This window comes from Arvicola amphibius, chromosome 4 (assembly GCF_903992535.2).
Source record: "Arvicola amphibius chromosome 4, mArvAmp1.2, whole genome shotgun sequence".
NCBI lineage: Eukaryota > Metazoa > Chordata > Mammalia > Rodentia > Cricetidae > Arvicola > Arvicola amphibius.
This window is the reverse complement of record NC_052050.1, coordinates 132,798,061-132,823,533: the sequence shown is the minus strand read 5'-3', so window position 1 is coordinate 132,823,533 and position 25,473 is coordinate 132,798,061. Positions and strand designations below refer to the sequence as shown.

General features: G+C 43.1%; 2 protein-coding genes across 4 annotated transcripts in view; both read left to right on the top strand.

Moving 5' to 3' along the window:
* Positions 1-5,968, top strand: part of Slc7a2 (solute carrier family 7 member 2) — a 55,058-nt gene extending 49,090 nt beyond the window's left edge. For all 3 annotated transcript variants that reach the window (XM_042054848.1, XM_038325235.1, XM_038325236.2), the window contains exons 9-12: positions 394-599; positions 2,054-2,220; positions 3,011-3,119; positions 4,412-5,968. In XM_042054848.1, the coding sequence (XP_041910782.1) occupies positions 394-599; positions 2,054-2,220; positions 3,011-3,119; positions 4,412-4,608 (679 nt within the window). In that variant the 3' untranslated portion in view covers positions 4,609-5,968. The remainder of the gene's footprint in view (positions 1-393; positions 600-2,053; positions 2,221-3,010; positions 3,120-4,411) is intronic.
* A 9,593-nt stretch (positions 5,969-15,561) lies between these two features.
* Positions 15,562-25,473, top strand: part of Pdgfrl (platelet derived growth factor receptor like) — a 46,233-nt gene continuing 36,321 nt past the window's right edge. The window contains exon 1 of the mRNA XM_038324591.1: positions 15,562-15,666. Within this exon, the coding sequence (XP_038180519.1) occupies positions 15,612-15,666 (55 nt within the window). The 5' untranslated portion in view covers positions 15,562-15,611. The remainder of the gene's footprint in view (positions 15,667-25,473) is intronic.

Here is a 25,473-nt window from a genome sequence, read left to right as displayed (position 1 = left end):
AGCTTGTGAGACCCTAGCCAAAGAGATGCTGTCCTCCATAGCTGGTAACCGTTTCGGGGCTCTTTTTATGAATCCCAGTGCCACTGGGCAAGGGGCTGCAGATACCATCCTGTTGCCGTCATTGCTTCACCTTTAAGTCTAACTTTACTTCTTGGCATCTGCTATACAACTTTCTGGCTAAATAGCAATGAGAGGAAGTTCAGAGTCTCTGTGGGGATTTGATGGAGGAGGTTTGTAGCTTGGCTCAGCACACTGTGAGCTGGAGTCAGTCATGAGGCTGGTCACCTGACTGTACCCACTGCGACTTTGTAACGTTGTCTCACCGAAGAGTTTACCATGACAGTTTCATGTGGGCTGATGGGAATAAAGATACTGATATTTATTTGGGGATAGGTACCAACCTGGCTTGTGTTACGAGCAGCCCAAATACACCCCTGAGAAGGAAATTCTGGAATCATGTACCAATGCAACCTCGAAAAGCGAGTCCCAGGTCACCATGTTACAAGGACAAGGTTTCAGCCTCCGAGCCCTCTTCAACCCCTCTGCTCTGCCCACACGACAGTCCGCTTCCCTTGTGAGCTTTCTGGTGGGATTCCTGGGTAAGTCTTCACTGAGCATGTTCGAAGATCCAACAGATATGGTGTGTAGAACCATATGGTGTGTCTTTGTGGAAGGCAAAAGACAAGGCCTCACATTGCCCGGGATATGTTAGCAGCCAATTTGAGACATGAAATTTGACCTACGGAGGTGCTGGTAGTTATGGTAGAGTTATATCCAATAGGAAGATTTATGAGCTGGAGAGCTGGCTCTGTGGATAAAGCAGATGCTGAGGCTCTGAGTTAAGATTTCCAAAACCTGTGTGAAGCTGGGTGGGGAATTACGTGCTTATAATGCCGGTGTGGCTGCGGCAAGGTGGAAGTTAGAGAATCCCCCAGTTTGCTGCACACTGTGACAAATAAGAGAGGCTGCCCCAGACACATTGGAAGGCGGCCACCAGCACCCAAGGCTATCTCTTGACTTCCACGTGCGTGCTTTGACACACATTTCCCACAATCGCACATATGCATACAGAAGCAAGGAGTTCCTACAGGAAGAGTGGCAGAATTAGAAACTGGCACACTCTGTTAGCTCAGGGTGCTCCCTGTGTTAAAGAATCAGGCCAAGTAACAAAACTGGACCCCAGTGGTATTGGGAGGCAATATAGGAGCGTTTTGTTTGCTCATATGGTAACTTAACCTTCTATATTTTTAGTGACGTCTACTGGGCATTATCTGTGTGCCAAGGCATTATCTGTGTTCTGAATACTTGTGGTAGTGAGACAGACTGCCCTTGCTCTTGAGGACTGTACAATAAGATCATTGCAAACTAGAAAAAAAACAGGCTTCTCTGAGAGCGACTAGGAGGGGCATTTATTGCATATGTGATGATCAGAAGAAGCCTGACATCATTTCCGGAATGTGGAAGAAAGATTCAGGTCATGGGATATTATTTGTTTGTATTAACAATCTTTTTTTTTTTTTTTTGGTTTTTTGAGACAGGGTTTCTCTGCAGCTTTAGAGCCTGTCCTGGAGCTAGCTCTTGTAGACCAGGCTGGTCTCGAACTCACAGAAATCCTCCTGCCTCTGCCTCCAGAGTGCTGGGATTAAAGGTGTGCACCACCACTGCCCGGCTTGTATTAACAATCTTTATACTAGCTTAAAATAGTCAACGATGCCATACTTCATTTGAAAAAAATGGAAACCACACACCACCAAAAATGATGCTATCCATGTAATCTAAGGCTAGGAAACTAGGAGCCCTGACCACATGGCAGACAAAGCTGGATGTTAGTGCCAAGTGGGGAGGTTGACTTCTGAAAAGACAGGCATGAGGACATGGTTCTTAGATGGGTGAAGTGGACTGTCTCTTTTTCACAATAGAAAAAAAAAGTGAGGGGTCTGCATGGCCAAGTAGATTATAAAGAACTTGGTGTTGCACCAGGCTAGACCCCTGGGACTGAGCGATGGGAGGCAAGGATGGGTGTTGACGCTGCCTTGTGTACTGACCACCACAGCCTTTCTCATCTTGGGCCTGAGTGTTCTGACCACGTACGGAGTCCAGGCCATTGCCAGACTGGAAGCCTGGAGCCTGGCTCTTCTCGCCTTGTTTCTTGTCCTCTGCACGGCTGTCATTCTGACCATTTGGAGGCAGCCACAGAATCAACAAAAAGTAGCCTTCATGGTAAGTGAAATAATCATTAGAAATCTTAGTTCTTAAATACACTTCCTCTGTATGTGTTCTGTGTTTATTTAATTTTTCTAAACAAAAGCAAACACAGTACATGAGTTGTCTTACTGCCCTTCTCAAAACCTTGAGTAAGCATGCATGCGTACATACATACATGCATGGGTACATACATACATGTTTGCATGCGTACATACATACATACATTCATACAGTGAATGAATTTTGTGTCGAATAGTATCAGAAAAATAATTGACGAGATTCTGGGTTTAATCCCCAGCACTAAAAATTAAATGAGAATGAAAACAAATAAAGGAAGGAAGATAATTTGAGGATTTTATTTTCAGAAGTTTGAAGCCCTCTTGTGAGGATTCATCCCCACCAAGGCCCTTCATGTGCTTGTTAAATTACCCTGCGCCACTGGAACTAGGGGTAGGCTTGGGTGTGAACAGAGCTACCTATACTGAGAGATCCAGAAGCATCCCTTGTTGATGGCGAAGTGAGCACAGTGAACTCTGAGCCACACTGATTAGCATTATTACCTTGATGTTAATCTGCAGGTGTCACTGTGTCTTTCCATTTCTGCAAGCAATGTGAACGGTGATTCTCCTTTCCCTAGTTTCTAAAGGGATGGTATTTGTTCAGGTTCTTTTTTTTTTTTTTTTTTGAGACTATAAGCTTAGTGATACAGTAGGGACTACATGTCAGATATCAACACTGCCTTGGAAACACTTGGAGAATATGCTTCCACAGTAACGCTGGGCTCAAAGGATATTTCTTCCCATAGGTCCCGTTCTTACCCTTTCTGCCGGCCTCCAGCATCCTGGTCAACATTTACTTGATGGTCCAGTTAAGTGCAGACACGTGGGTCAGATTCAGCATCTGGATGGTGCTTGGTAGGTCATGTTACCTGGAGGTTGGTTCGCCTTGCTGTGTCGGCTGTGATTATGGGAATATGCTCTCTCCCTTCCTCCAACTAAACATTCTGTTCATTTCTTTCATTATGACTTCTTCTCAATGTTTACTTTCCCAATGTTTTCAATTATATACCTTTTATTTTTCTTCCCTTTCGTGTTCTTTTCTGTTGTGCTGAGGACTCAATCCAGGCCTCAGACATGCTATCCCAGCCTCTCTCACTGAGCCACATCTCCAACCCTTCAGATGCTAGTTTTCATTTGTCTCCCAATAGCCCTGGAGTTCACATAGATTCTGTTTCCTACAACTTATGAATGAGAAAATGAAGCCCTGAAATATTTGTCATAACATTGCCAGTGCCAAACCCTTACCAGCTGTCTAAACTAGAACTTAGCATGAGAAGATACATATTTATAAGTAATTATCTTCTAAGGGCACTTAAAGCATTGCCTTCTTTTCCCCCCACAGTTAGCACGGTTAGTGACAGTCATTTGGTGCTCAGGCCTTAGGCCTCCCGTTTGACAGAAATAGGTAGAAGGACGTCCATGTCCATTGTGAGCACAGGCCTGCTTTCCAGACTACCCAGCCGTGACTCTGATAACCACTGCTGGGATTCAGTGAGTAATGTGAGTCTCACCATCATCCTGCTTAAAGTTATGCTGTTGACATTTAAGAACGCAAGTGGAAAATTTCCGTATAACCGCTGTCTGAAAATACTTGTTGAGAGAAAACTATATTCTGTAGGGTTGGGGGATTACAAACTCAGAGGTGCTTTTTATCTAGATAGGCAATCTATGCAACCTCTTAATTACACACTCTGTTTTTTTTATTTTAAAGATGGTTTCCTTTTATTTAAATATATTTTAAATTGAAATATAATATTACTTTCCCTCCACCATTCCCTCCCTCCAGCCCCACCAAAGCACCTCTTTTTAACCCTTCCTATGTCCCCCGTCCCCACCCCCCCTCCCCTGCCACGTACTCTTAAGTTGATGGCCCCTGGAATTACAGGCAACAGCTGACAACTGCCAGGGCAGGAGAATTAGCCTGTCCCAGGGATGAGCCCTTCCTGGGTGTCCCATGCAGAGTGGCCAGTCCTGAAGCCGACTCCACATGCATAACAAAAGCAGACTCAGCAGGTTGCACTTCTGTACTATCTATGCCCACATTCTTGTTTTCCCAGGTTGCACGGAAAGAGAGGGGGGAGACTTAGTGTATTGTTTTCCACATTAAAACATTCCCTAACACACTGATATGCTTCCTCTCCCCGAAGGCTTTCTGATTTACTTTGCTTACGGCATTAGACACAGCTTGGAAGGTCACCCCAGGGAGGAAGAAGATGATGAAGATGTTTATTCAGACAACATCAACGCAGCGACAGAAGAGAAATCCGCCATGCAAGCAAACGACCATCAACAAAGGAGCCTCAGTTTACCTTTCATATTCCATGAAAAGACAAGCGAATGCTGATGCTGGCCCACGGTCTTACCACACATTGCTTATAAGGAGTAAACTATGGCCGGACATCACCGTCGTGCTGGGATGTCATGAGTTTGCTGCAGACATGGCTCACCTAACTTATATTTCCTCCTCCAGACAGCCTCTCTTCAGATGGTGAATTATGAGTCTGGGGAACCTGCCTGAGAGCACTCCTCGGCAATGAGTATCCCCAAAGTAACGTGTCCGTGTGCGTCCATGTATGTTTGGGTATGTGAATGTTAAATGTTCTTGGCTTTTATTACTGTGTGACGTTTCTCCAGCATCGTGATGGGGGGCATATACTGCACATGCTAATAGAGGGTGTATTGCGGGACAGAGGTGTGTTCTGATATGTCCTGGGAGGGTAGGGAAATAGTGATGGCTTTCCTTATTAGATCTATGACTGTCAACTTGGGCGTACTGAGAATGCAGCCACCTGTCGTGATGTTTAGCAGTGATCAGGGGCGAGCAGGAGATAAGGAATGAGCCTTTTCTATACATTACAGTGCCTTTAGAGTTATCACGCATTGTCTTCTTCTACTACTTGCTAGGACTTTACTGAACTTTATAGGGGGAGTGTGCATTTCTTCAGTAAGGCAGGATGGAGAGGAGAGTCTGTGACACCAGATGGCCACTCCTGGTTTTGAGAGCCTTGGTCCTTAAATAGAATGCTTCTGCTTACTCTAAGTGGCATGCTCCCCCAACCTCAGCTCCATCAAGGACTCGGGAGAGGTACTAGGACCTGCTCGGGACCCTTTAAGCGAGAGAATGAATGTGGTCCCATCCCACAGCAGGAGGACCAGAGAGACTTAGAGAGGCTCAGACAGGCTTTCTATTTTTAAAAGTGAGTGAGGGCAGTATAAGCCCCTGTGTCCTGTGTTTGGTGGAATGGTTCAGGCTATTTTCTGTTACTTAATACCCAATCACAGCTCAGCTTCTGTTGCTGCAGCAATCGCTCTTTTGCTCTGATATTTTCTCTGACCTACATGGAAATGGACGTGATAGCAAATTCTATCTTCGCAACGTAAAAAAAAAATAATAAAGAAGATAAAGGGATGCAGGAATATATTGCTAGTCCAATCTCACATGGAATTTGGACCCAATTTATGGATTTTAGACCTAATATGCCTCTGATGTTTCTTTTAGAAATGTTTAGAGATTCCTGCTCCATCCCATCATTTACCACTTTTTGCTTCATTTGCTTTTAACTGGCAACATTAAACCTATTAACACAGCTCTGATATTATGCAATAAATCATCAGTTACTTTCAGAAACTTTAGTTAAATAACCAAATTGAATTAAAAGCACAGTGATCTTTGTATATGACTAAATAAATTTTTATATGTAAGATTCTCTGATTACTACATTTTACTTTATAGGGTTCTCTGATAGTGGATTATAAATCTCCAATTATTCTTATTCCTTGTGAGTTAATTTTGTATAAATAACTAAATGGTGTATTATATAAATCTAGAGGCTAGATAGGTAACACAGGAGCGGCACTCCCAGGCAACCATGTGTTACCAAGAATGCTAGTTGCCTTGCGTAATCCAAAGACAAGGAAATCAATTGCTCTCTCGTAATCCTTCTAAGAGAACATTAATTTTACTGATGCTGTTCCCAAGCAGTTGCCGTCCTTCGTGTGGAAGTAGGCGTTAATTGTGGCTAACTATCAGCTAAGCAGACACAGGTTCTGGGCTCCTGGCTGTTAGGGATGCCTCCCTGACCCAGGGCTTAGCGCTGACATTCCAACGTTTCCAGGATGCACGTGAGAAAATCCAAAGCCCAGATACTCTTTTCAACTGCTTTGCTTTACCACAGAAGAAATGTAGAAGAAGCAAAGGCTAAAGTTGTATGAGAAGCACTGTAGCATGGTCAGGGATTCTTGCTATCATTGCTATCATTAGTAGCTGCCCGGGGAGGGAGAACCAGGGATGAGCCCTCTGGCCAGTTAAGTAGTCCCAAGTGGTCAGCATTACATACTTGTACATACAAGCAATACTAAGTAGACTCAGCAGGTTACATTCATACATACACACACACATGTATATATGTAACAATAATAAAGAAGAGATCATGGATTTGATAGGGAGTAGGGGAAATTGGAGAGGGGAAGGGAGGATAGAAATTATCAGAACTATATACTCACATAAAAAAATTCTCAAAAATTTTAAATTAAAAAAATGTTGCTTTTACAGCAGTGCCCTTCACACAGAAAACATGAACAGGGTCATACATGAATCTCTGATTTTCTTACTGTAATAAAAACAGATATGTCTGGGCTGTGGTAGGCAACTAGAAGTATTATGCCCACTGAGGATGTTCACACCAAAACATGTTGGAAACACGGATTAATGTGAAAGATGTTTTGTCAGAGACCATGCTCTTTCTGTGAAGACCCAAATGGATAAGCAAGTCTGTATGTGTATAGTGTTTATAACCACATTGGCGTATGTTTGTGTGCTGTATGTTTGTCTGTGTGTTTGCGGGGGGCTTGCGGTCATCAGCGTGTAAGTAAGTTGGGTTGATGATGAGCTTTGGATGTGATATTGTTACATTGACTAAAAACCCAATTGATGTGGCGAGAGACTAATGTTTTATATCGATAGATATTTTAGATTTTAAGCTATTTTAAAATATACAATTTTATATGTATGTTTTCTATTGATAGATTCCTTAAGACATATTTATCATGTTTCTAATATGAAATCACTAAACTCTAGTATATTATGACGGGTGCTTTTGAATCTGAATGGAGTAGGGGTAGGGACCTTAGGATGTTCTTGTTTATTTGTTTCTGTGGCATTGTTTCTGACACACCTGTGCCTGTGTGTACTTGCCAGCAAACGCCAGTACTACCACCTCTTTGCCAACCCTCTGTCCTCCTGAACTTGAGTTCATAACACTGTGAGCAAAGCGCCCTGTTCTGTTTTGTAGGATCACCCAAATATTTTGTATAGATTTGACTAGCTAGCAAATGATACAGAAAGTCAAATGTGGACGCCGTCTTCCATTCATCATGGTGGGCAACAGTTTGTAGTACCTTTTTCTTACCCTGAGAACTGTGTTGTTGGCATTTTCAGTCAGATGGTCTCCTCGCAGCACCTTAACTTCATACTCTTTACAAAAGAGAGCGATCTGGAAATTAGCACCTAAAGATCACGCCAATCATTTATTTAAAAGGGTGGTTATGAAAACTCAGGTTTAGAAACTCCTGAGAAAAACTTAACTAGAACCTATGAGATATACTAAAATATCTTAATCTTATTTCCTTAGTGAAACAAGTCAGGAAAACTAACCAAAATATTATATATGTATGTATCAATATTAATATGTAAAATTAACATTGAAACTACTGTTGGTTTGTTAGCTTTAGTTAGCTGTAACTGATTTAAAAAGAACACCAGCATCTGAATAGTCTAATTAAAGAATAAAAGGTTAGATAATTTTAATTTTTATAAAGTTTTTATTTTAACCAATTTTTTTCCACATCCCGAATGTTTTCTAATAAAACACGGTGATTCAGAATTGTTGCTAGATCATTTTCTAAGTTTGTTTGACCGTTTAGCAGAGGTGAAGGAGGATGGTTGCCCCACAGTGCTACGGATACAGAAGGAATAACTGCACCTTACCTTCTCCCTTCATATGGTATATCAGGGTGTGTGCAGGCACACATGCCTGCGTCCACTCACACACATATGGTGGCTATGTAAAGAGAGAAAATCAGAGTGTACCCCCAAATCACCACCCAGATGATGAAGTTGCACTAAAATCCCAGCTCTTGCTTCTTTGCAGCATTACTTGGGATTTCTCCAGACACCCTTCAGGTGATTGATAGTCCCTAAGATACAGTTTCCATGGCACTTTAGGAGATGATAGTCCCTAAGATACAGCTTCCATGGCACTTTAGAAGACGATAGTCCCTAAGATACAGTTTCCATGGCACTTTAGGAGATTGGGTTGCAAGTGTTGTGAATGGATGAGTCACATTCACATAGCGTGGAGGGGTTGGTGGCAGGGGTGCCATTATCGTTATCTGGTTTGTTTTGTTTTGTTTTTGTTTTTGTTTTTGTTTTTGTTTTGCTAGTTCCAAAACAGTGCCTTCTCTGTACATGTTCTACTTTATATATCAAGGAAAAGTACTGAAATTCATGCAGTAAATAATGCCAGCAAAGGTCATCTTAGCTCTAGATGTGAAGATAAGGTCGCTAGACTTCACTGTTTAGCTGAGGTGGGTTTTTTTCCTTATATACTTGTATTTAAAGAATTTAAAATAGCTTTGTGGGTTTTGAGAGGTCTGATGCTACTGTTGTATTACTGGTTTAGGTGTTGACTTTTGTAGTATTCATGATTATATTTACACAGTTTTCCTCTTATTGGTTTCATATGTATTCTATTATAGCATAACCCTATTTTAACACTACTGGCCAGGAGTTCTGTACTTGTCTGTCCTTACCCAAGTCCTGAAGCCACTGCCGCAATCTCTGGACTCTAAGCAGCCTTTCTGACCCCTGATGGCTCCATAGAGATTTCCAGCTAGGAGCCCCATTTAATGCCACGACCAGGCAGCCTGCTGTACGGGGGTGTCTGTGCTTACATTCTGGAGGTGTCTAAGACAGTGAGGTAGAGTAGGAAGTAAAGAACTTCTAATGAATTACGGTCATGTGGAATCCTTAACTTCAGTTCTAGATATCTCATCAGTCTGTTTAGGGGAATAAGGACCAAGGAATATCTGTGACTCTTGGAGGGGTGTGGCTGTGTCTTGGAACTGTCATGGCAGGGCCTGGCCTGCTGCATTTCCTGCAGGCACACAGCCTCAAGGCGAGAAATGCATGGTCAAGAGCCTGTTGGTAAAAAGCTTTGCACTGCCAGCAGGGTGGCCTACTATAGCCACACCTCGCTGATGAGCCCCACGTTTTTCATGTCCACTAGCAGTGTCAAATTGTTTCGTTGTATTATTATTATCGTTATATGTAATAGCAGTTGCGCATGAAGGGCCTAAAACAAACAATCCAGAACTTCGGTGTCTACAAACCCTACAAGTGCCCTATTGTAAGAACTTGTGCAAATGTAAAAACGTTTTGTTCATGAAATAACCTTGATGTTTTTAATGATAATTGGTGTTCCTTTTTACATATAAGGTTGAACTCCCTTTTTTTAGAATTTGTAATAAAAACTATTGCTGCTTCAACTGTTATAATGTTATGCTTTATCATGTAACCATGTGTTTTTAAATAAACCTTAATATGACTTATAATAATTTAGTATGCATGTGTATCACACAACACAAAAGCACACATTTCAGACTCGCTTAAAATTTGGAAGCTTCTGTTTTGTCTTTGCTTTCTGAATTTAAGGACCTTTAACGCTCAGAAACACAATACAATGAAATCTACTTTATTATTATTTCATTATACTCGGAGAGCCATCACTGTGACTACCAGGTCTTATAAGATAGGAAAGAAACATCCACAAAACTTTAGTCCTCATGATACATCATGAAAACAATCAGCTGTTTTTGAAGCATGCCACTCCAAGATCCCATGTCTGAGATTACCCCTTCAACTGCTATTCCATGGATCTGTCCCTTTGACATTGATCTTCAGGAAGCTCCTTATCGTCCATCCCATCACTAGCAAAATGCTTGATAAGGGGATGTAGAGATAGCTGGGAGGGTGGCGGGGAGAACACTTCTGTGAAAGCAAGAGGACCTGCATTCAAATTCCCAGCACAAGTAAATGTTAGACATGGTCACATGTGCCTGTAATGGCAGAGCTGGAGGCAGTATTCTGGGTGGAGGTAAGCAGATCCTCCACCCAGGCAATCTTGGGGTTCCACGAAAGACTCCCTCAAAAATAAGGTGAGGAGAGAGAAGAAAGCACTTGGTGTGTGCATCCAGCCTCCAGATGCATGTGAACGGGTGTATCACACACAGAGCATGTGCACACGCACAGAGTACATGATAGGAAGAGAATTGTTTTGCCCCATGGTTCCTGGGGTGTCTGAGGTGGTTTCCCATGGTCGCTTGGCCAAGTTTCCAGGTCTCTACATCATGGAAGAAAAGTGTGGCAGAGGAAAAGCTGTTCCGGGGAGCCAGGGAGCTAAGAGAACAAGGGGCAGAGACAAGCAAAGACACACACAATGACCCCCTTCCATAACCAGGCTCCATCTCCTCATGGCCCATTCAGCTACTAACTTCGCAATGGGTTGACCCATTGCTAAGTGCTCTGGTGATCCGGTCACTCTCAATAGTGCCACCACTTTGGGACCAAACCTTCAGTGCAGGAGCATTTGGGACCATTTAATACCCAAACAATAACAGCTTACAGTAATTGTAATTATGTTATTATGTAAGTGGAAAATTTACTAATTTTCCCCCACCTAGTAGATAAACATTTCCCAATAACAACTCTACCTATTAAAGGGAAGGGAACAGTCAAAGTACATCTTAACGTGATTCTAAGTCACTTAAATTGCAGGTCTCTTGGATTACCTTAATTGTGAAAGCCTTTTGTGTAACTAAGTAGTTCCTCTTGAGTCTCTCTCAAGGAGGAGTACACCAATTGGATATCAGATAACCCTGAAAATATACAAGTAACACACACACACATTTGTATGTAACAACAATTACAGGATAGACATGAAGTCTCTTCAGTGGGGCTTTGTTTTGTTTGTGACGGAGGTCTCACTATGTTGTGCATGGTGGCCTTGAACTTGGGCTCAGGAGACCCTATTATTTCCTGCCTCCTGAGTAGATTGGTGTGTGCCACCATGCCCAGATCCTCGGAGTGAACTAGTGTCTCCGTGTCCAAGTCTGCAGTGCTGAGGGTTTGTGCTACATCTCCATTTGAGTGGGCATATTTCAAAGATTTTTCAAAAACACACAAAAATAACCCCCATCTGCACATCACCCCAATTTGCCTTTTATTAATGCAGGTTGAAGTAGAGAAGTATCCAGAAACACTGGCTTGCTATGAAGCTTTCTAGTAATAGATTGTAGACACCATGTCAATACTTTCAGATACCAACATTTTGCTACACTTAAGACAGGAGCAGTCAGCTGGAAGACAAAGACAAGATGCACCACTATCCAGCTGTACCCAGGGCTTCCTCATGGTCCAAACCAAGAAGGAATCGTCATGGTTCAGTGTAACAGCCTTTTTCCTTTTCCTTTTTTTTTAAAAAAATAATTTTTAAGTTTCATTTTACATTCCAACCACAGTTCTCCCTCCGACCCCTCCTCTTTCCTCCTCCTTCCCCCCTCCTCCTCCCAGCCAATCCCCCATCCACTCCTCCCAAAGGGCAAGGGCTCCCATGGTGAGTCAACAAAGCCTGGCCCATTAAGTTGAGGGAGAAATAAGCCTCTACCCTGTGCATTAAGGGTGAGAATGCCATCCCACCATAGGGAATGGGCTCCAACAAACTAGCTCATGCACCAGGGATAGATCCTGGTCCTACTTCCTGGGACCTTCAGATAGACCAAGCTACACAACTGTCTCCCACATGCAGAGGGCCTAGTTTGGTTCCTTGGCGGCTTCACAGCCTTAGTCCATGTGTTCCCACGAGCTTGGTTCAGTTGTCTCTGTAGATTTTCCCTTCATGATCTTGAGCTCCATTGTTCATATATTCCCTCCTCCATCTATTCTACTGGATTCCAAGAGCTCAGCTTGGTGCTTGGTTGTGGATCTCTACATCTGTTTCCATCAATTATGGGTGAAGGCTCTATGATGACAGGGTAGTCACCAATATGATTACAGGAAAAGACCAGTTCAGGCACCCTCTCTGCTATTGCTAGGAGTCTTACCTGGGGTCATCCTTGTGGACTGCTGTGCCACAAAAGCAGTAGATAATCCCAAACCAGCAAATCCTTGAAAAATGGAACACACACACACACACTAACACCAAAACACAACGGAATTAACAATCACTGGTCAGTCTTTTACTTTTAGGCTGCTAACCAGTTCCCAAATCATGACATGGAGACTTATTATTAATTTTGAATGTTCGGCCTAGCTTAGGCTCATTTCTGGCTTATTTAACTTAACCTGTTCCTCTTTATCTACCATTTTCCTTGGGGCTGTTTGCCTCTCTCTCTCTCTCTCTCTCTCTCTCTCTCTCTCTCTCTCTCTCTCTCGTGTGCTATGTATCTATCTCTATCTCTATCTCTATCTCTATCTCAATCTTATTTTCACTGCTTCTCATGTCTGGCTAACTGGTAGCTGCCTAGCTTCTGCCTGCCAGTCCTGCCTATCCTCTCTCTGCCTAGCTATTGACCATTTAGCTTTTTATACCAATCAGTCTAAAACAGTCAGGTGCCTTAGGCAGGCAAGGTGAAACAAATGCAGCACATCTTTACATAATTAAACACACATCCTTACACCATTAAACAAATACAGCACAAACAAATGTAACACACCTTTACACAGTTAGAGTAATAAGACTATTATAAATACAGAAACAAATGTAACACATTTTTGCGTAGTTAAATAATATTCTACAATGGTTCAGGATCCTGTAATTCTCTAATTGTTGATTCTCCAAGATGCCAGAATCATCCCTGATCTGTTCAGAGGTAAGGACCAAGGGTTTCGCTGCCCAGGAGAAATCAGGCTTGAACGACAAGTGTTTCTGAAGCAGAACTATTGATTTAGATTGACACCAGACTATAAATGATTAGTAAGCGGCACTTTTTGGATAAACTGGAGAAAGTAAATCAATGACACTGTGGAAGGTAGGAGAGGCAGGTAGTCTTAGATCTGAAGTTCCTGCTTTCCCTTGCATTGTAAGGCTGCAAGTGGACAGGTGGAGGTGGCTCATCTGTGCTGAGAAGAATTTTCTTTTTCTTTCTTCCTTTTTTTCTTTCTTTTTTGCATCACAGAAATGATGTAACTTATCCTATGTTACCTTTGATGACTGGGTTTGAGAATGTCAAAAATGTCTGTTTTCCAGGCCTGGTGGAACATCCCTCTAGTTCCAGGCCTTGGGAGGCAGAGGCAGGTGGATCTTTGTGAGTTTGAGGCCTCTATGTAGCGAGATCGAGGGCAGCAAGGGAAATGTAGAGAGAGACCTCAAACAAAAAGTGTCTGGCTTAAAAACAAAATAATTTTTGTAATTTTTGAAATCATCCATCTTGATTAGATGGAAGGCTGTTTAGAAAACTTAAATATTTTTATTTCTGGAACAGGGTAGGGATTCCCAAAATTTAGACCAAAAAAATTGCTTGTTTGTTTGCCTAAGGAAATTCTTAATAGCATGTGCTACTTTGAAGGGATTTTTTAAAGTAAATAAGGCCAAAAGGAGCAGTGAGAGATTTAGTTATTGAAAACATTAAGATGTATAATTAAAATACTATGTAGCAAATAACCCATAGATGAGAAAGCATTATGAAGGCAGGACGGAAATTTCACTATGATCTTGGGTAACCTAAGACTGCTGATAAATCTGTATTCCTCCATTGGATACACAGTTTCTACCAATGTACCCACTGGATACACAGTTTCTACCAATGTATCTATTGGATACACAGTTTCTACTAATGTACCCACTGGATACACAGTTTCTACCAATGTATCCACTGGATGCAGTTTCTACCAATGTATCCACTGGATACACAGATTCTACAATGTACCCATTGGATACACAGATTCTACCAATGTACTCTGAGGGCTTTTTGGAGGAAGAGGCCTTCTAGACTTAAATTCACACTTAGAGCTCCCTCCACAACAGCACCACACCCAGTTCTTCCCGGTACTGTTCCTGGCATCTGCTGATTCCTTCCTCCCTTCTCTTTCCCCTCTAGCTTTCCATTTGTTAAGCCTATGCAAGAAACTCTTGTACAGCTGCTCTTCTGAGAAAGAAGAGCCATTCAGGCACTGGGGGAAGAGCATGTTTCCTCAAGCCTGACAGTGGCTCTCTGGACAGTTTCCACAAGATGCTTCTGTGTGTCTCACCTTCTCCTGTGCACACACAAGAAAGGAGCTGGATCCTGAGAGGTGTGGTCCCAGAGAGGTGTGAGGGGCGGTCCCCTGGATGTTTGTCTCATGGATTTGGGGTATCCGTAGGGAAGCAAGTGTGAGGTAGAGGGAGCAGGCAGGTAATAATCAATAAAGAAAAAGTGGCTGTCGCTGTTCATGCAATCACGTGCCTAAAGTCCAAGAATTTGAAAACTAGAAAAATAAATTCATTTATGTGAGCCAACATAACATAAACAGATAAAACATTAATCAGCTCTTAGGAAACCAGGCTTCAAACTGCGTTTGACTTTGGGCCATGGGGGAATATGTACTTTCACTGGCTAACATTACAGCAAGTATTTAAAAAAATAATGGAAAGGATCAACACAGAGAAGCTAATAATAAAATTCCTGCTCAGTCTGGAGACAAAACACATGGGCTTTTGATGGTGAGATAGCCCTGCTCTTCGCCACTCTGATGGTTCCCCTGCAGTGAAATGTCTATCTCCTCTCTGCCCAGACCTAAAAGAGCAACCACAACAAACAATATTTTTGAGTGCAACAAGGGCCGTGTGTGTGTGTGTGTGTGTGTGTGTGTGTGTGTGTGTGTGTAAGTGAGAGAACCACTGGGGACTAATAGAAACTTAATGCACGCTCTTTGTTGAGAAGAGTTCTGTGTTTCCATCAGCAGGGGTCTGCTTAGGCCTTCCTGAACAGAGGGTAAAGTTAAGTCAAAACACCTCAACTCTGGAGAAAATCAAGGCACTACAACCATGTAGTTTTCCCAGTGCTTGGAAATAGCGCTATCCTCCACGACTCCGCCAGGGGGCAGGAGAGATCATATTATGCGGGGATTTTCCCCCCTTTTTTTCTTTTTTTAAAAATCTTTTCTCCCAAGCTGTGCTCCCCCTGATGAAACTGAATCCTCCAGCTGTGGTGTCCCGGCGCCGCCTCCCTCGGCGCCCCTGCTCTGCCCTGCCCTGAGCAGCCAGCCGCGCCGCCCACAGTCCCCGACTATTCTGCAGGTCACCAGCCCTGAAGATGAAGGTTTGGCTGCTGCTGGGACTTCTGTTGGTACACGAAGCGCTGGAAGATGGTGAGTGACTGGGCCGGGAAGCATCTGGCCTCTGCCGCTTCGCTCAGGACCCACAGTCCCCGAGATTCCCGCAGCAACTCCTCTAACTTTTGGCCTAAGGAATCGGCTCTGGCGTGGTCACCGTTCCGTGCACCTGGCCCCTCCTGGTCCTCCGGGTCCACTTTCTTCCACCCCCACCTCCCTGGAGAACCCTCTGGGAAGGTGGTGGTTACTTTTGACCCTCAGAAAACCCTAGGCGATCAAACCCATCATTCCCCAGCCAGAGGCTGGTCCATCCCCCTGTGTCAACGTGTCCTGATGACGATGGATCGCTGCCACCTTCCTTCGGCGCGCGTCGCCGCCCCATACTTCTGCTACTTAAGCAAAGCAATTCTAAAGCAATTCTTGTGGAAAAACTCCGTGTCTTCCTTCCCGCTTGCAGTCCTGTTTCGTTTGTTTTGTTTTTGTTTCTTGTATACCAACCTGAGCTAAAAATCGTGCAAGGTCTTTAACAACAATAAAATTCTGCGCTAAACCGCAAAACAAACAAACCAAAAAAACTAAGCTAAAGTTTCAAAACTACACCGCAGTTATATTTCTCGTATAAATGGGAGGATGGGTGAAAAAAAAACCCTACATTTTTGTACCACATAAGAGGGCTTTGCATCACTTAATTCTTTGAATTACATTTAATATGTGTGTGAGTGTGTATGTTTGGGTGTGCGGACGCACGCTACAGCAGACATGGAGATCAAAAGAAAACCTTTAGGAGTGCGTTCCCTCTGTACTGTGTGACTTGCAGGGATTGAATTCACGTTGTCAGACTCGGAGGCATGTATTTTTACTCCATGAGCTATTTCACCAACCACTGCATTACTCTCTCTCTCTCTCTCTCTCTCTCTCTCTCTCTCTCTCTCTCTCTCTCTCTGTCTCTCTCTCTCTCTCTCTCTCTCTCCTTTCTCTCTCTGGTTTTTCGAGACAGGGTTTCTCTGTAGTTTTGGCGCCTGCCCTCGAACTAGCTCTTGTAGACCAGGCTGGCCTCGAACTCACAGAGATCCACCTGCCTCTGCCTCCTGAGTGCTGGGATTAAAGGCGTGCGCCACCACTGCCTGGTACTGCGTCATCTTTTAAAAAGGTTTTTAAGATAAGTACCTGCCCTAGGTCCATTTGGTTGTGTAGACGTCTGACCACAGGGTCAGACTTTATTGTTACATATATGTTCACGTGTATGTGTGCATATTGTTTTTATATAAAGATGACATGCATATTGCTGCTAATTATTTTATTTGCTCAGTTATTTATTTAATTGTTGCTGCTTGCATAGTATGTCTTTCATGTGGTGACATCCTGCTAACCCAGCCTTCCTAATGCTGAAATCCTTTAATACAGTTCCTCACATTGTGGTGACTCCCAACAATAAAATTGTCATTGCTGCTTCATAACTGCAATTTCACCAGTTACTAACTGTACTGTAAATGCCTGATGTTTCTGTTGACCATTAGGCGGCTCTTGGGAAAGGGTGCTGACCCACAGGTTGAGAACCAATGTGTGTGACTCTTAACCGTCTCCAGCTTCTGCCTCAAATGGGTTTAGATTCGCTTGAAAAGCAGCCTTTGCTGTTATGTAACCTCACCCTGGAGCCAGCTCAACCTGGCTTCGATCCTGACCCCTTTCCATCCTCTGAGACCGCAGTCACCTTCCAAAAAACACCAGACTCTAGTTTCAGAAGATCAAGATGGTGGTAGCCCATGATGCTGTGCAGGAGGCGCCTTGAGGACAGAGCCCTGCTTAGTCACCTGTGAGAAAAGCATCTGGGGAAGGGGGCCAGCCTTTCTTCTTTGCCTGGAGAAACGCTGGCATGAGCTCTGTCTGCAGAGGACAGTACTGAAACATTCCTGGCAGGCCCTTGTATCTGACTGCTAAATGGTGGACATGCAGTATTTGGTATCATTTTTGCATAGGGCAGGAGAAGGCCAGACAAAAGAACTTGAAATTGTCTGTTTGCTTTGTGATACCCGTGATGGCAGTTGGAGAGGCTCAAGCGGTGACATCAGCCAACATGGATCAGCGCATGTGAAGTACAACGAATGTCTGTCTAAATGAACTACCTTCTGTTTAAGCAAACTTCAAATCATACAAACAATAAATATTTATGAGACGGTCAGGGAAAGTGGGATACAGGTCAATTTTTCAGTAGTTAAGAATGGGTAAACTGGGAGTTTTGCCTTTAAACTTAGATATACATGTATGATCGATACATTTATGATATATGTAGGATATATACCTATGTAGATATATATGATGTATGAGTCGTGGGCAAAATTTGAACATACCTATTGAAAACTGAATCAACACTTGCTCCAGCCATTAAATATACATATGTAGATGATAAGAAGCTAGTAGGTGGCTGTAATTTTATACTTTTAAGTGTGAACACGGCAGTGCAGCGTTAAACAGAAAAGCTGGAGAGCAGGTACTGCATGCAGTGGCTCCCTAGCTGGAGCCTTTGGCTGATTTAGTCACCATTTTCACGCAATGGGTCGACCATGTGCTCTTCCGGCTCCTTCTCATCAAGAGAAATAACATGATTTCTCACAATGCCATCACTTAAGAATTGGGCAAGGCCAATGTCACTGGTTAGGACGGGTGTCTGCCCTGTGGGTGCCCCTTTCTGTGTGGCACGCTCCCAAATGCGATCACAAAATCGACAGGCTCAGAGACAATTAGAGTCATCGCCTGTGCCTGTAGTTGATGCTGGGGGGGGGGGGGGGGGGGAACAGACGTAGCAATCCTGACCTGTCAATCAGAAAGAAGCACCGGAAGAATTTCTTGTATATTTGTTGTCATTGGTTGTCTCTGCTTCCTCCCCTGTGCCCACCCAAAAGAAGCAAAGAAACAAAAATCCTTGATAGAGATTATCAATAAGATGCAGCTGAGGGCATTTTAATTACTGACGGGTGTGGAAGGGCGTAGCTCATTGTGGGCGTGGCCACTCCTGGTCTCTTGGTCTTTGATTTATCAGAAAACAGGCTGAGCAAGTCAGTAAGCAGCCCTCCTCTGTAACCTTCGATTTAGCTTTCGTCTCTGGGTTCGTGCCCTGCTTGAGTTCCTGTCCTGACCCCCCTCCGTGATGGACTTTTACCTGGGTGTAAGTGAAGTAGAATCTTTCTTTCCCAAGTTGCTTTTGGTCGTGGTTTTTTCATCACAGCAATAGCAACCCTGACCAAGACAGACATTGGCACCAGGATTGTGGTGTATTGTTGTGACAGACATGACCATGTTGTGTTTGAGGGTTTTGGGGGGGAGGGGGTAAAAAGGACTTTGGAGCCGGGCTGTGGTGGCGCACGCCTTTAATCCCAGCACTCGGGAGGCAGAGGCAGGCGGATCTCTGTGAGTTCGAGGCCAGCCTGGTCTACAAGAGCTAGTTCCAGGACAGGCTCTAAAAAAGCTGCAGAGAAACCCTGTCTCAAAAAAACCAAAAAAAGAAAAAAGAAAAAAAAAGGACTTTGGAACTTTGGGCTAGAGAAGCCATTCTCATAAGGGTTTTGAGAGCTCAGTGGGCTGTTCCGTTGGATCTTGGACAACAACTGTGGGAGCAGTGCCCATGATGGAGGCCTGGCTTACAAAGTCCAAAGAGAAGTTTAAAGACTGCCAGGGCCATTGCTCTTTTGAAAGAAGAATCTGTGGTTCTGGTGAGCTGGGGCTGAGGAATCAGCTGTGATTGTGAGAGACCAGCATCTCTGAGGTAAATTCGTTGTTTGATTTGCACAGTGGAGGCTGGTCCGCTGGAGCCGAGAAATCGGTGATGATTAAGAAGATACCAGCACCAATGGTTTCCATCTCTGTGCTCCACTGGCAGCCAAGGTTGTACTTCGTGCTGGCAGCTGAACTTGGTAGGGTAGGAGTTACCCAGGTGGTACCAATTTTGAAGGCATGAAGGCGTCACGGAGAGCAGCGGAGGCTTGGCAGTGTGAGGCAGGGCTGGAGTCCGTGAAGAGAGCCCCGGAGAAGCTACTGATGAAAGGGCAGCCCAGTTGTAGCGGGAGACCCCCCAAAGTTTGGAGACAAGAGTATCATACCAAGGACAGCAGCAGCTACGGAATGTGTGCCTGAGTTCAGGCGACTGTGTGCTGTGGAAATTTCTTTAGAGGAGCTTGGGAGATGGGGAGTGAATCCCACACATTGGACACTGATTTTATTTACACCGTTGGAGTTTGGTTTGGCTTTGTTCAGACTGTTACTCTGCCCTGGTTCTTCCCTCGGGAAGTAAGAAAGCATTTAACTTATTTTTGATTTTACAGCAGCCTGCAGTTGAGAGACTGAACTTTTTAACAGATTTTAGAATTTACAGAGATTTATAGTTAAAGAGAAAGAGGTAGCAAGGGAGAGAAGAGAGACTGAGCTTTTAAAGTATTTGAATTTGTAAAGGCTGTGGGGCTTTTACATTTATGTTTTATATTGTGAAATGTATTAACATGAGATAATTGAGAATGGACAGAAATAGAAAGAGTATTTATTGTTAAATAGTGTTGTACTGGTGTGTCAACTTGACAAAGGGTCAATTGTCCTGGCTAATTTTGATGTCAACTTGACACAAGCCAGTGTCATCCGAGAGGAGGGAACCTCAATAGAGAAAATGCCTCCAAAAGACCCTTCCTCCCCAAGTTGCTTTTGGTCATGGAGTTTCAGCAAAGCGATAAAAACCATAATGCTGTCATTTGGCTTAAGTGGCATGACCCCAGTCCCTGCTTTTGCTGTCACATGTCTGTCTGTCTTCTGTGTGTCTCTCGTGGCGTTTTGCTCTCTATGGGACTCATCTTCTGAGGACATCTGTCCTCATCACAACAGGATTACATCTGTAAAGACAATCATTTACAGGTGCCTAGGACAGAACTTCAATGTAGCTCCTTGAGGGACACAATTCAACAAATATCCCAGAGTGGGACCTGAGAGGGGATTGAGGGTATTGGTTGGATAAAGAGGTAGAAGCCTGCCTGAGATAAAGAGGCAGCACCTACAGGTCCCACAAACAAGAGCTAAGACTAAACAAAAGCTTCTTATAGTACCTAGTGTTGCTGAAGCACCCTAAAATGTGACACAGGAGAAGGCAACCCCTTGTAGAGCATGGGAGGACAACGCTTTCTTTCAAGTTAGATGAAGAGCACTGAATGATTCTGAGTAGAGAAGAGCCCATGATCTCACCTACATTTTATAAGTTAAAGGCACCAGAGTGGAAGTCAAGCCGCTACTTAGGGAGGCATTAATAGGTGAAAACAGGTTGGTCAGGAGTGGTGGCAGTAGATGGGGGGGAAGATGGTCTTCAGTGTCTACTGTGAAGATGAGCCAGAAGGATTTGCTGCAGGAGTCAACGTGGCCTAGGTGAGGGGGAGAGGGGGTTAAAGCAAGAGTGATGGATTTGTCTGGAACAGCCAGGTGGAGGAAGTCCCTGTGGAGGGATAAAGGGAATTCTGGAGAAGGAGCAGGTCTGAGTGGCATCCATACTTCAGTTTGGGATCATTAAATTTAAGATGCCTGCTTGTTAGTGTTCCAAATGAAAGACTGAGTAATAAACAGAATATTTGGAGCAGGAATTGCAAGGCAAGGGCAGGAGCAGGACAGTGTTCAACACACTGGAGCCTTGGAACATGCATGGCTAAACCCTGGGGCCCAGCTCAGGCCTGAGAAGAAGAAAAGGAAGAGGAGACTATAGAGTTGTTAGGAACTAGGGGAAGACCCAAGACAGGGCAATACCGTGGGTCAAGGCCAAGAGAATAATAGTTTTGAAGAAACCATCAACCATGCTAATCTCTGAGTGAAAGGAGAGGCGATGATGTGGGCCAGAGAAAGCTCTGGACTTGGAGGCATGGGATCTAGCTCTTTCCCTATCTTCTTGATGACGTTTGTTGAGCTACATGAAATCTGGAAATTAATAAAAATAGACTGCCTTGGGGCTCTTAGGGGTTCACAGAGACTGAAGCTGCGATCTCAGAGCCCACATGGGTCTGTGCTAGTCCTCAGCATATACATTATGGTTGTGTAGCTTGCTGTTCTTGTGGGACTCCTAACAGTGGGAGTCAGGGTGTCTCTGACTCTTTCACTTGCTCTTGGGACCCTTTTCCTCCTCCTGTGTTGCCTCACCCAGCCTTGATATGAGGCTTTTTGTCTACTCTTATTGTAATTTTTTATGCCATGTTTGGTTGTTATCCTTGGGACGCCTGCTCTTTTCTGAAGGGAACTGGAGGCAGGGTAGATCAGGAAGAGAGAGGAGATTGTGGGGGGTAGAGACAGGGAGGAGTAGAGGGAAAGGAGACTGTGGTAGGGATGTGTGAGAGATAGATAGATAGATAGATAGATAGATAGATAGATAGATAGATAGATAGATAGATAGATAGATAGATGATAGATAGATAGAGATAGAGAGAGATAGATAGAGAGAGAGATAGAGAGATAGATAAAGAGACATACATACATACATACATACATACATACATACACACACACATAGAAGGCTTTGCCTTCACCACCAGTTCATATAGAGCACATGCAACAGCCACAAAATTGAACCACTTAGTGGACAGTTAATGGGGATTCAGACACTGTTCTCAGCACTTAAACTATGTTAACTCAAATACCACAAAATCCCATGAGACAGGGACTGGAAGGATAACTGAGCAGTAGAAAATTTGCTGCTCTTGCAAGAGAACCTGGGTTCAGATCACAGCATCCACATGGTGACTAACAGCCTTCTGTACCTCCAGTTTCAGGTTATCTGGTCCCCCTTTCTAGCCTCCATTGGCACCAGGCATGGGTGCAGTGCACTTACATACATACAGGCAAGTCACTTGTGCACATAGAATCAAAGCAAGTATTTTTAAGTCCATGGATGGCTATTACCATCATTCTCATATTATACATAAGGAAGCTAAGACCCAGCTGAATGACTTCCCAGGGTTGGTCAGCTAGTACATAGCAAACAGGGGTCAGAAGTCAGCAATATTCATGGCCTGAAAATTTCACCACCTATTTCTCTATACAATGTATTCTAAATGCAATGTATTTCTCTATACAATGTATTCTAAAATGCAATGGTAAGGATTTCCACTTTACTTACTTACATGATTAAGGCGTTTGGAATACAACTAATTTACATAGTTCATCAGAAGTCACATTGTTTTTTTTTTCTCTTTGAGATTATAATATAATTACAATATTTAGCTTTTCCCTTTCCTCACTTCCAAATCTCCTATTTACATCTCCTTTCTCTCTTTCAAATTCATGGCCTTGGTTTTTCAGAAAGTCATCTCCCACAACTGTATCATGTAGAGAAACACCCATGTTTTCTCCTAGCAGGTTCAGGGTTTCAGGCTCCACATTTAGGTGTAGGACTCATTTAGAGTTCATTTTAGTTCAAGGTGATAGATATATGTTCAATGTGGACATCCAGTATTCCCAAGGCCATCTGTTGAAGAAGATGCTTTCTTTTTCCAGCATTTATTTTGGCATCTTTGTCAAATACATCCCAAGAATGTGGGGTATCTTTCTATTTTCTAGTGTCTTTCTGTATCTTTCTGTGCAGAGGTTTAAGGTTTTCATTGTAGAAGTCCTTTATTTCCTTGTTAGGTTTTTTTCCTAGGGATTTTTTTTTTTTGAGGCTTCTCTTAATTCGGAGTGTTTCTAAGATCTCTGTGTGTTTGTTGGTGGTGGGTAGAGAAGCTATTGATTTGTGAAAGCTGATTTTGTATCCTGCCATGTTTTTCAATTTGTTTATTATTTCTAGGAGGTTTCTGGTAGAATTTTTGTCATCTTTGATGTATAGCATCATGTCATCTGCAAACAGGCATAATTTGACTTCTTTCACTATTTGTATCCTTTTAATTTCCTTCTTTTGCCTTCTTGCTCCAGCTAGTATTTATAGCATACTGAAAAGAAGTGGGGATAGTTTTGTTCCTGCCTTCAGTGGAACTGTGTCAAGCTTTTCTCCATTTAGGGTTATGTTGGCTGTGGGCTTCTTGTATTTTGCTTTTACTGTGTTGAGGTATGTTCCCTGTCACCCTGCATTCTAAGATGTTTCAGCATGAAACCACATGGACTTTGTGAAAAGCTTCTTCTGCGTCTATTGTCATGATTTTTGTTTTAAGTCCATTTTAAGTTTGATTTTTTTTAAATCCCTTTATGTGGTTTATGACATTTAATTGACTTGTCTATGTTGACCCACCCCTGAATTTCAGGGAGAAAGCCAACTTGGTCAAGGTGGATAACATTTTTGATGGATATCTGTATTCTGTTTATAGATCTTTATTTGATATTTTTGAGTCTGTGTTTATCAGAACTGTTGACCTGTGGTTTTCTTTTCTTGTCCTATTTACCTGGTGTGAGTATTGAAGTGATATTGGCCTCATGGGAGTTTGGGAGTGCTTTTTTTGTTTCTTCTTCTTCTTCTTCTTCTTCTTCTTCTTCTTCTTCTTCTTCTTCTTCTTCTTCTTCTTCTTCTTCTTCTGCTGCTGCTGCTGCTGCTGCTGCTGCTGCTGCTGCTGCTTCTTCTTCTTCTTCTTCTTCTTCTTCTTCTTCTTCTTCTTCTTCTTCTTCTTCTTCTTCTTCTTCTTCTTCTTCATTTGTTTTAATAAAGGAGTCTTGATCTTCTTTGAATGTTTGATAGAATTCTTCTGTGAACCCATACAGCTATGGACTTTTTACCTGGTAGACTTTCCATTACTATTTTTTAGACTTCTGCTTAGTTTAATTTTGGTGGTTTGGCTGTGTAGCACAATTGATAAAAACTCAGAGACAGAAATTGGAGTTCAACCTAAAGGTCAGAAAAGCAAAACAGTCGGCCACTGGATCTTACCTTTACCTCAGTCCGAAATGGTCATCCTGCCTCCAGGAATCTCAGAATGAGACTGTGTGAGAGAGCTGTCTTCTCCTGTCTTATATTCCTCTATAGGGCTGGGATTAAAGGTATGCACTACTACCCCCTGGTTTCTATGGCAAACTAGTGTGGCTACTGGGGTGTGTCACCACTACTTGGTCTGTAAGGCTGATCAGTGGACTGTTTTACTCTCTGAACTTCAGGCAAGCTTTATTTATTAAAATACAAATGATATATCACTACGTGATTGATTCTAGAAATTCATCCATTTCTCATAGGTTTTTCAGCTAAATGGCGTAATAGGTTTTTGAAATACTCCCATATAATCAGAATTTTTTTGGTGTCTGTTGAAATGTTTCCCTGTTCACTTCTGATTTTGTTACTATGGGTCCTCTCTTTCTTTCTTTTCGTTAGTTGGGCCAAGGATCTGTCAATTTGGTTTGCTGTCTCAAGAAAAAATCTGTAGTCATATTTTGTTTGTGTTTTAACAAATAAAGCTTGCCTGAGAATCAGAGTGCAGAGCTAAACCACTGGAGGTCAGGCAGTGGTAGCATAAACCTTTAATCTCAGGACTCGGACAGACAGATCTCTGTTAGTTCAAGGCCACCTGGGCTATCTGAAATTGATCCAGTTTAAAAGAGAAACAGAGTTCACACAAAGGTGACCCCAGAACTTGGGATCCCACGCCTTTAATCCCAGCACTAGGGAGGTGGAGACAGGAGTGATATGGCTGGGCAGGGAGAGGAGTATAAGGTGGGAGGGGACAGGAGCTCAGGGAAATCTGAGGAGGCAGTCTGAGGACAGGATCACTCCTTTGGTCTGAGCATTGGTAGAGATAAGAACTCATCAGTGGCTGGCCGCTCTGCTTCTCTGATCTTCAGCATTAACACTATACCTGACTCTGCGTTTTTATTGTTAATACCAATTAGAATTCATGCTACAAGAGCCAGTTTCTAAATTTG